General features: G+C 30.1%; 1 protein-coding gene across 2 annotated transcripts; it reads left to right on the top strand.

The window, feature by feature from the left end:
- The first annotated feature begins 6,646 nt into the window (after window positions 1–6,646).
- On the top strand, window positions 6,647–9,517 carry LOC129874788 (expansin-A10-like). 2 transcript variants are annotated; one of them, XM_055950146.1, is made up of 4 exons: window positions 6,647–6,705; window positions 6,822–6,952; window positions 7,059–7,347; window positions 8,773–9,517. In XM_055950146.1, exons 2-4 carry the CDS (start codon window positions 6,829–6,831, stop codon window positions 9,077–9,079), a joined length of 720 nt encoding a protein of 239 aa, XP_055806121.1. In that variant the 5' UTR covers window positions 6,647–6,705; window positions 6,822–6,828; the 3' UTR covers window positions 9,080–9,517. The 2 variants fall into 2 exon arrangements, with proteins under 2 accessions (XP_055806121.1, XP_055806122.1); XM_055950147.1 differs by lacking the exon at window positions 6,647–6,705 and having other exon boundaries at window positions 6,748–6,952.
- Window positions 9,518–12,021: the final 2,504 nt, after the last annotated feature.

Consider the following 12,021-nt stretch of genomic DNA (forward strand, 5'->3'; position numbering starts at 1 on the left):
GGCTGTTAGGAGAACAAGTGTTTTTTTGGTCTTGAATTGTGTTTTTTGTTGTGGGAAATTCTCATAAATACCAAATATTCCAATTATCAAACTGTATTCTCTATCCCAGGACTTATTAACAGCTGTACCGGATTTACCCTCAAACGGTTTCGCAATATTCTCGTAACACTCTCCAAAATTGACCTTAACGCTTCATTTGATCTGCTCTGTTTTGCGGTCTATATCATTAATTAGATTACCTCTCCGATCCGTTAATACAATTATTTGTTTGAATGTGTTATTTGATCACTTGATGTCTACTTAGCATATAATAATTAGAGTCATGTCGATTCATATTATAGTGAGTCGTTTGTTTTCTTGGAATGCTCGTACATCATGCAGCCTCGTCCGCATAATTTTTGTAAGCGAGCCAAGTGCCAACACTAGGAAAAGTTAAGTAACAACTTCAATGATGTCTTCTCTTAACGACTGATACACTTAAATTATTCGTATTAAATAGTTATCAGAGCATGATCATACATAAGTTTCTTGGATTGTGTAAATTACATTATAATAATGTTAAAACACTATCAATTTTTTTTTATACCAATTTTTTTTATTATTATTATCTATATTATAAAAAAAAAGGATAGCTCGGTGCACGAAATAATATTCCGTCATACATCATGTCAAACAGGACATATTACATCTGAAGTGAACACCTCACCCAAGTGGCACAAGAGAGATGGACTTGTGTTACCCAAAAAAGAACAAATTCTATTTTTTCACGTTTCATTTTGCTTCTCCATTTTGTCTACTATTTCACACTCTTAATTTGGAAAATCTACCCATAATCACATACATATGATTCACGAAACTTATTCCAGCTCATTCTGTTTTTTATTTTTGAAACAAAAAAAAACAACTTTTTTTTGTACGTGTCATTGAGATCATGTGTTGTATTACTATCGTAGTCATGTCTACTGACATCTTTAGTTTGTGTTGGACAAGTGAATCTACGTATAGATTTTTTCAACCATTGAATCAGTTGTCATATAAGACTCATTAACTCCTCATGTGCGTATGTAAACTATGTGCGGAGTGTCACTTTAGGCAGCTGTCTGTCAATTTTAATAGTGATGAATATGGACCACCCCCTTTTGTCAAACTCAACAATGAATTTTATTTTATTTTTGGTAGTACAAGTTGTTGATATAACTCTGCAACTACTTATACATGTCATTGGTTCATCTATTGTTTCTATGTGCTGGTTGGTACCTTAACCACATTCAGTATTTATGGTCCCTCTGCTCCATCTCCCCATTTCTCAATCTTATCCCATCGCTTTATCAGCCGACATCCGATTCATCTTCGAATATATAGTAAAAACACCACGGACAAATTATGTAGCCAAATATTGTTGATTCTATTTAGCGATCAGATTATTAAAAAATTCTGTTAACTATGAGAGATTAAGCAATGTATTAGCGATAAAATTTGTACCAAATTTCAATTTTATTTTTTTTGTAGTGTCAACTATTTTTTTTCTCATTCATATAACTTTGTTCCATTTTCTTCATTCTCCACGTCTCTTTCTCTTAACAATTAAAAAAAAAAAAAAGAGGATTCTTGGATGCCAGAGAAATGCTTAATTTCTCCCGTCTCATCACGTTTCCTTACTTTGGACATAGTTTTTTTTTTTCATAGTTCAAACGCCTGAATGTTTCTTAGAGGTGCATTGAAATTTGAACTTATGAGTCACGACTTCTTGCTTGTTCTACACTTCCTTTTAAAATATTGAGGTATTGATCATTTCATTTAAAAACTTGGTTGATTGGAGGGTAAAACCTTATCGAAATCTGATATTTACACTACACTAATAAATACATGACATGAGTTTGCTAGTAAATTATTATCACTTAATCATGGTAATAATATATATTCTCACCACATGATAAGTTGATATGATTACTACATAATATTGCTACTTCATTCCATATTAAGTGAATTTTTGAGGAATTTTTTATTGTTCAAAATAATTAAATTGTTCAAAGTTCAAGATAGATGTTTGAATTTTTTTTTATATTTACCCTTTCATTTATTGAAGTTTTATATTTTCTAGGAGATAAATCACACCACTTGCAAACTTATATTTATGATTTTACGAAAGGCAATAATGGAAAATATGGTTTAAATTATGTCCTTAAATATTTTTCTTAATATGTGCATTATCTCACAAATTCACTCAGTATGAAATGGAGGGAGTATATCTTAACTTGGTTCAAGCATAGCGTTAGAGAATTGACCATAAATGATAAAAGGGGGTTGGAAATCAGCGTGATATTAAATGGCAAGATTAAATAGTAGTAATATATAATGGACTACAACTCTGAATTGTGGAGCCTTGAAAACTAACGTCAAACATAAACACGAAAGTTCTCAAGTATGGTAGTGAATTAAGAGCTACTTGCAGTAAAGAAGAGTGTGATATGACACTCTAACTTCCTGAAATTACGTTTCTATTTTAATTGAAGTAAACAAAACAGTTGCGAAAGCACAATTAGATTCAAGATTTAAATTTTATAACTTTAATAAGTAAGGTTTTTAGAATGGAATCTAATATATTTTTAAGGTCAAAATACATAAACGTGTCATTTAACTTGGTTTTACTCGATATCACCAACAAGTCGACACACATATCTTACACGGTAATTCGTGTGACATGCTCGGTCTACATGACAACTGATTTGTATAATATCACATAAAACGCATGTGTTTACTTTGTTCAATTTTATATAAGTTTAAGTGACTATTGATGCACACCCACGGTTGGAAGGCACACATGTCAGCTGCGACCAAACTAATTAAATAACACGTTTATATATTATGTCTATTTATAAAGTTATACGTTTATATCTAGTCATTGTAATTTTAATAAATTTTCTCATAAATTTATACTCCTCACCAAAAATATTGAGTTCAAATAAATCTGATAGGATTGCTACATTAGACTCCTCTGGTTGCGAGGGATGAAATTGTCCCTAAATTCTCGATCATTGCTACTTGTATCGTCATTATTGTTATTGTAGAAATTAAGGATTAGTGGTGAATGATCATGTGATGAATGACTTTATGTCACTTCTTTTGAAAGCCCAGTGTAGTGTGCACATCAAAAAGGGCACAATCATGTGCCATTAATATTTGTTTGAACTAATCCACTAATACTCTTAATTATGATTAGGAATCAAGCATTATCCTTTGTTCTACGTACTACTTATTTTGATTAATATGCCTGTTTACAGTAAAATTGGTCCATCAACAAATAATTAACTAATTAGGCTCTCGAGTGACAAAAAAGAAAGTTCTACTAATCTTTTACGAAATGCCAGATTTTGGAATTTCGTAGTAACAGCTTTATAGAACTGTTGACATCGAAGAGTTCCAGAATAGAACAAGTAAAAAGAAATAGCAAACAAAACAATAAAATGTGCGACAGGGTACGTTTCTCTCGTTAAATCAGGTGAAAATTGCTACACTTCGCTTTCGGGGCGAATTAAACATTTTGTGTCGGTAAATTATTACAACTTTTTTACTTTTTCCATATGTATATAAACTTCTTGTATATGTATATAACTTTTTGAGTGACTTTGAGTTATGAAAATAAAATTGAGTGATTTTCAAAGAGAAGTATGCTAAGTTAAGTGACTGTCTGAGATATTATCTTTTTAAATCTGTCTCCGCTTAGCACTCAGAGACGGAACTAGTATGTAAATTGCGGATTTACATGAATTTAGGATTTTTTGTTCGAATGTTGTATATGTATTAGAAATCTACTTAAAACATTTGTCTATAAAACTAATTATTATTGTATATTATAAGTTTGAAGTTGTTATAGAAATCCATATATTTTAAATCTTCGATCTCAATATGTTGCTACTGTGGGATTATCCCATATTACAAGGAGAGGTCCATCTTCGCTCAATAGGATTTTAATTTACAAGGTAGGGGTTCTGGTCAAACCCCGTTTTAAATTATTAAAAAATTCATTTTCCTGCCGCATGGAATTAAGTATATATTATAGGGCTTCTTTGGTGCATTGTGGACTCTAGGTGTTGGTGCAATTTTCTTTGCGGATAATGTGGCATGATTTTGTATAATCATACTCAAGTTGCAAAGACTAAATGACTAGATAAAAAATGTAGTAGTTTCATTTCACTAACAATATTTAAAGTAGTGATGTTACTTAGTCAAACATATGGCCTGAGCTGGTTACCAATGTGTACATGGAGATTAATGTTGTAGGAAACCTCAATGTCAAAATGCTGTTATAGACTCTGATACGATGTGTGGAGTCACTTTATTACATCAAAATCACAGCTATATTATCTTAGGTTTCTCATTTGTCTTGAAACTTTATGCTATTTGATTGTCTGGAGAAAATCTTTTAATTTCATTTACCGGAAAATCCGTAATCAGTGCAAGACTTTCTGGGAAAATGATGGATAAGACAATCTCCGAGTTGGATATGCCAGTTCTCATGTCTTAACTTTTTGACGTATTATTTTATTGGTCAACAATGTTCACTTAACCCAACCACCTCACAGAAATTTTTTTAACTCCAATAACTTACAGAGTGAGTACATGAATTTTACGCAGAGAATTACCTAGAACATTATTTTGTAAGGTTCTAAACTCTCCGTTCATTTTTACTTGTTCATTATAGTAATTAATAAAAGGACAAGTTTATTATATTATCTTTTGAATATAATAAATTAGTGTTTTAAAAAATGCATTAGAAAGTAATAGTACTTAATAATCAGGATAAGGTAGGTATAAAATATGCTAAATTATTTTCTTGATTATTCAAATTGAACAAGTAAAAGTAATGAGAGAAGGTTTTTATAATTGCCTTCAACCTTCGTTAGATAATGATAGTATCCAATTCCGGCATTAGTGGAGGGATTGTAGTTACATGTGTATCTTCATATTAATTAACATATATTATGTGAAATTCAATCAAAAGAAATGAAGAATAATCTTGTTATCCACAAATTCAAGACGTGGTTCTTTGAGCTGCTCCTCTATTTTTTTCTTGATAATAATGGAATCATATTAGCTTTTTACATTGAAATCGACAACTCAAGCTCCTAACAATCTAGTACACGTAACATGTTTCTTTTTTCTAATAATAGTTGTGTTCAGATTAATTTTTGCCTACAATTGTTTTATCAGACATAATTAAAATCGAATAATTAGTCCCCCAAAATTCAAGCAAATGAAAAGATAATACACCCTATTTTGTATCTCTATAAAAATATAAACGTCCATCATTTTTATTTTTTTTATATATTTTATTGATTATTGGGCCGTACCACTTACTAGTGAGCGCAAGAATGTGATAACACTGTAACGGACAGGAAGAACGTTGTGGATAGAATTGTTGAGACAAGATTAACGAATCGGATGAAGTGGATAAAATTTGATGGTTCCCAGTAGTTTTCCATATTCTTTAAAAAATAATCCGACTCTATAGAGGGTGTGCAATTAAATTAGCCATATATAATTTCACCAATCTCATGAATTGTACTAGTCTACTATCGACCCTACACTTAGTGGATTCAATTTTGTAAGGGAACTGTTTCAATACCACGCGGCTTCTTCCCAAAGAAAACAAAACCTCTATATATTCACTACCTTTGTCTCAATTTAGCTGACCCAGTTAGAAATTTGAGAGTCAATTTTTTTCTATTTTGACAGTGAATATGGGTATATAATTTTAAAGTTTTTTTGAAAAATAATTTATATACTTAGAAATTATATGAAAAAAGTACTATAAGTTAGAAAAATTATAAATTCACAATATTTAAATTACATACGAATAAATCATGATCAAAGAATTTTTGTTGACTCAAAATCTAAACTATATCATATAAATCGGGACAAAGGAAGTAGTAAATTTTCCAAAAAGTCAGGCAATTCCCTCATTTTTACTGCAAATTAAAATATACCCTCTATTTAAAAATAAATGATATTTTTACTTTTTTATTTAAAAATAAGTGGTGTTTCATATAATCAATAGGGTATTAATGATATTATTCCAATTTAACCCTTAGTAGTAAAATTAAAGAAATTTTATGTAATCAACAAACTACCCAATGAAGTGAAGAACTACATTTCTTAAAGATATTTATTAAGGGTAAGTTAGTAAAAATATAACTTACTTTTTAAGAATGAATGCTTTTTTAAGGAATGTGCTTCAGCTAAAGACACCATTTATTTTGAAATGAAGTAGAATCATACTCCATTAGTTTACTTTTGCTTGTTTGGACTTTGCATATTTTTTTTAAAAATAATAGTAATTCTTATCACAATATTCATATTAATGGATGTTTAATCTAATATTCGAAAAATAATTTTAAAAATAAATAATTAATGTTATCGATAAATCATGAAGGAAAAAAGTATTTAATCTTGATATGTTAAAAAATACAAATAAATATAAAATATATTTTTAATATAATAAACAAGTAAAAGTGAATAAAGTAACTAATTGATTTACATTTTTATGGAGAGAAAAAAAAAACATCAGTTGGTCAGCTTAATTTAATATTGGGCCTCTTTTTAACTTCCAAACCACCCTTTTAGCTCCTCTATTTATTCACCACGATTGCAGATATCCTCATTTCCTAACTACCCTCATTACTCAAGCAAACACATAGTTTTTTTGTGAGTCATTTTCCCATCTTCTTAATTGGTTCATTTCTCTTCAAATTTTTCTAGCATGTTAGTACGCTAAGTACACTAATTTCGTTAGCACTAAACTTTCATTCCTTCCCCTGCAGGTTAAGAATGGCTCTTTTAGGTCTCCTTTTAATGGGAATTTCCCTCATGTTCCAATCTGTCCATGGCTATGGTGGTTGGATCAATGCTCATGCAACTTTTTACGGTGGAGGAGATGCTTCTGGAACTATGGGTACGATAATTTTTTAAAATGAACTTTGTCATTTACAAACACTTAATTCTTCCTGAATAAAAGTCGGGAGTGTCAAAAATTGCGTGTCTATACTGAAATTTCTCAGGCGGAGCTTGTGGATACGGAAATTTATACAGCAGTGGATATGGAACGAACACAGCTGCGTTGAGCACTGCTCTGTTCAACAATGGGTTGAGCTGTGGAGCATGTTTTCAGCTAATGTGTGTGAATGCGCGGCAGTACTGCTTGCCGGGGATCATTACAGTGACAGCCACAAATTTCTGCCCACCAGGGGGTTGGTGTGATCCTCCAAACCATCATTTTGATCTCTCTCAGCCTATTTTCTTGCGCATTGCTCAATACAGAGCTGGCATCGTTCCTGTTGCCTATAGAAGGTAATTTATTCGTCCAAATTTACCCTTTTTCTATACAAATAAAATAGTTACTTTATATGTTGGAGTCATTGTACCCTTAATTAGCAAAATATCTCATATTTGCGCTTTATCATAATTCACGTGTCAAAATACTTTCTTAAAAGAAGTCTTTTTACTATGGTGAAATTAATCTCTTGTTATTGGAACTCGGTTAAGATCACGAATAAATTCCTAACAATTTACTAACCTCAAGGGTATGAATGACCTCAAAATACATCCAAGGATAAAATTAAAATATTTCCCAGAGTAAATAAGTTCTAAATGTAATATGCCTTCGTGCGTCTTTTGGCTTCCAAATATCCCTGACGTCAATTTTTTGGCTCAAAAATATCCTTATTTTTAATGTCCCACACTCATTTGGTGGATCGGAGAGCAATATTGTACCAAATTCCATAGATTAAGGGTATTTTAAGCCCTTATCCGTTAAATAGTAAAATCACCTTCCTACTCCTTCACTTCCTCTCTCTCTCTTCCACTTTTTTTTTTCTTTGGAATCTTGTCCACAATTTTAAATTTTAATTTTTTTTAAACCTATGACAAAATAAAGGAGAAAAAAAGGAAGAAAACAATGAGGACATTCGTATAGAAATAATTAGTTCAATAGAAGATAATTTATTAGCATCTTCTTTTGTGTGTACCCAAAATTCAAAATAAACAAATAAAAAATAATTTTTTCTCCTATCTCACCCTTACCCCACCATGATAATAATATAAATTAAAAGAATATGAATATCTAGGTTCATTTCAAATTTGAGTCTCTGATATCCTAATTAAGAATAAGAGATTAAAAAGGAATAAAAAGAGGAAATAAACAAGACAATTGGATAATCAATAGAAAATTTTATGTTAATAAAATATAATAATATTTTTTTAAATGGACATTCATGCACGAATTTTAGATGGATCCCCAGTTATGAATTGGGTTATAATATATTGGGTATGAAATTAATATTTTTTAAAATATTATTTTGAAGCGTAGGTCAAAATATGAATTATATATGGTTTTTGTTATTTATTTGAGAATGGTTTAAATTTGGATCCATTAGATTAGGCAACATAATAAATAAATATTTAATGATTTTACGTTAGGGGAGTTGTTAAAAATAAGGGTAAATATGAGCTAAAGGGTTAATATCGACGGTATTTTTGAGCCAAAAGGTTGACGTCATGGGTATTTTGAGGCTGAAAGGTGGATGAAAGATAGTTTTGTACCAATTCAAATAGTTGTGGGGCATTTTTTAGACCCTTCTCCGTAAAATTAATTATTCAAAGGAAATTTGGTACATTATTTACAACACAAGATTCAAAAATCTCTTTTATTTTATTAAATTTTGTATTGGGTGACACATAAATTGAAATTTTCTTGGATATTTTAATGTTTAACAGGGTACCCTGCAGAAGAAGAGGAGGAATTAGATTTACAATCAATGGTCACTCTTACTTCAATTTGGTTCTTGTAACAAATGTTGGAGGTGCAGGGGATGTACACTCAGTGTACATCAAAGGTTCAAGAACTCAGTGGCAACCAATGTCAAGAAATTGGGGCCAAAATTGGCAGAATAACGCTTACCTCAATGGCCAAAGCTTGTCCTTTAAGGTCACCACAGGCGATGGTCGCACTGTTGTTTCTTACAATGCAGCTCCTACTTCTTGGTCCTTTGGTCAGACTTTTACTGGAGCACAATTCCGTTAGAATCCTAAATATTTATCACAATTTTACTAAATATTTAATTTTAAATATTATTCTAAGAGTTTGGCCTTAATTTGAGGCATTTACTCACCATAATTTAAGAAACAAAGACTAAATATCTGGGAAAAGCGCAGTTTGGCACTTTTTGTCCATTGTAAAATTGTCCATTCAGTTGTGGAAGTAAAAAGAATTGATTTGGCCTACTTTTTTTGGTTGGTTATTAACGTTTTGGGGACGGCAGTTGTGAGCTTTTACTGCTCAACTTATAGTATAAATAGCATTACAATATTGTGTGCATAGAAGAAAAAAATATCTACTTTTTTTTTTTTACTGTAAAAGAGCTAAGCTCTAATTATGCTGAGTATGTATTCAATTGTCTCTAGCTATTTGTTTGTAAGAAAATGTTACTATAATAATAAAAGGAAACTTCAAGTTGTACTAGGTGCAAATTGCAATGTCTTATAAAGGGCATTCTCTACCTTACAATTTTCTTAAAGGTTAAGGTATCTTCTTCTAAGTATGAGAAAGTTATATTATAATAAACAAATAGGAGTCAGATATATTAGATTCTAGACATCCATATCTTTTTCCATTTGGGGGTGAGGGTGAGAAATAGAGGAAGTTGAAATGGAAGAAAAACATTAATAATTATTGTCCTCTAACTTACCATAATAACGAAACAACACTCCACCTACTAGAAGTTAACTTTTCACCTTATTCCTAAAACAGAGTATAGAAATCAGGACAAGGGAAGTTGGATAAATTTATTGATCTTTCACCATTAAAAAGTGTAGCTGGGATTCACAAACTAACATAAATATACTGTTCAACGTGGAACTTCACATACACATATACAACTTTAGAAGAGTTAAGGGTTCTCATAAAGGTTTAACTTTGATAGATAAAGAAATGGATCTTGAGTAAACATCAAGATCTAACTCATGAAGGGAGAATTATCCACGAGTATATAAAGAAATCAAATTATTCTTCAAGTATATTGAAATTGAGCTCCTTAATTCGATAACAAATTATTAGGTCGATCTCATTATATAAATATATAATGAAAGATTCTTATGAGTGTTCCTTCTTCTTAAATGAAATTACCCGAAAATCTTTATAATGAAACAACAACCAAAAAAAAAAAAAAAACAAGTTAACTAATATGTATTAGATTTCATACATTTAAAACTTTTGAATTCTTAATTTAATAATCCATTTAAATGTAACTATTTGTTTATGTAATATCTTGTACATTTATATAATAATCTAATAGATATCAATAAAACATTTCCAATGATGTATCTAGTGCTAGCATAACAATGTCTATCACGCCTTCAAAAAATTGAGAAAAAAACTACATAGTATTCCTCACTTTTGCTCTTTATCTTTAATATTTTATCAACTGTGCTAATTTTAGGATGAAAACTTTATTAAATTTATTATTATTTTATATTAAAAAAATAACTTATTAGTATTATTGATATTGATAGAATGACCTGCGAGATCATTGTACTTGGCTTCGTTTGTCAGCTTACCCTTCTACTTATCACTTTGCCAACCAAATCCTTAAACTCATCTGAACACATTATTGATTTTTTTTAACATGTAATTCACACATTAAAAATGACATGGAATTCCATGTGTGCTCAATTGTACAACACGCACACTAATCAGATGAAAAAGGGGTTTAAAATATTGTGTTCAGATGAGTTTAAGCGTTCAATTGACAAAGTGACAAGTAGAAGGGTCCAACTGACAAATGGAACTAAATATAAGAGGCAACCAGGTTATTCCGCCATTGATATTCTTGTGTATCATAATCCTAAAATATGATAATCAACGCAACTGAAGTAAATCACTTCGAAATAAAATAAATGCATTTGAAATCTGATAAATTATAGATATATGTGAACAGAGATTTTCTGTGTTCAAAAAAATTAAATGATTTGTTTTTTGAATTTTTATCACTATATCTAGAGTAAGTTTTCACATCAATTATGCACATCAATGTGAGTAAAATTTTATGAACAAAGTTTCAATCGCGTATCTAAATTATATCCCGATGTATCTGAACATGTTAATTTTTTTTCTGTATATATATGGATAGTCTTTATGTATCTATCATGTTATGATTTTTGTATCTAGACACGTATCTAAATGAGTTTTAGCTTATAAAAGTTTGTTGAATATCCCCAAAAAATGGAAGGATTTTGAATATATTTTTTTATAGCCTAGTCTTTATGTATCTGTCATGTTATGACTTTCAGTTATATTCATTAATTATCCATTAATTAATTATATTTGTATCTCGGATATATTTGATCAACGACAAATACATGTATTTCAGGTGAAAAATGATTTGTGTTGTTTATCCATATTTTATTTGGATGATTATGGTGAGAATAGTAAATTATTAATGCAATTTGACATAATTTTTTTATTAGGATTTTTATTCTTTTTAAGAAAAAGAAACTCATCTTATAGGTTTAAAGTCAAAAAATTGAAATATTCAAATTGCTTAATCCGAAACTGCACTTAAAAAAATCGTTCCAGTTCGAACTTATTGATTTGAAATTTTAATTTCTTGAATCCAAAAACTAAAAATCCAAACTGAAAAATTTATATCTAATCTGAACTACCCGAATGCCCAACCCCCTGATGTTCAAGAATCTACTAGTCTAAAGTAAAATCAACCCAACTTGGGTCCTTTTTTTTTTGGACATAACTCGGGTGTGGTTGGTACGAAGGAAAATATTTTCCACGTAAAATGATTTCCTATAAAATGTTTTCCACAAAAAAAGATTTATTGAAAAATAAGTTGGTTTTGTACTTATTTTTTAGTGTTTGATAAGTAAGTAAGAAAATATTATCCCAAGAATATTTATATATTATCTAGCAAAACGTTATGAAGACAGATAGAGACGGGGAGTGAGGGGTGGGATGGT

This window comes from Solanum dulcamara, chromosome 11, assembly GCF_947179165.1.
Source record: "Solanum dulcamara chromosome 11, daSolDulc1.2, whole genome shotgun sequence".
NCBI lineage: Eukaryota > Viridiplantae > Streptophyta > Magnoliopsida > Solanales > Solanaceae > Solanum > Solanum dulcamara.

Coding starts and splice junctions, on each gene's coding strand:
- LOC129874788 (XM_055950146.1), top strand. CDS start 6,829: ATGGCTCTTTTAGGTCTCCTTTTAATGGGAATTTCCCTCATGTTCCAA. Junction 6,953..7,058: donor AGATGCTTCTGGAACTATGG/GTACGATAATTT, acceptor GAAATTTCTCAG/GCGGAGCTTGTGGATACGGA. Junction 7,348..8,772: donor GTTCCTGTTGCCTATAGAAG/GTAATTTATTCG, acceptor AATGTTTAACAG/GGTACCCTGCAGAAGAAGAG.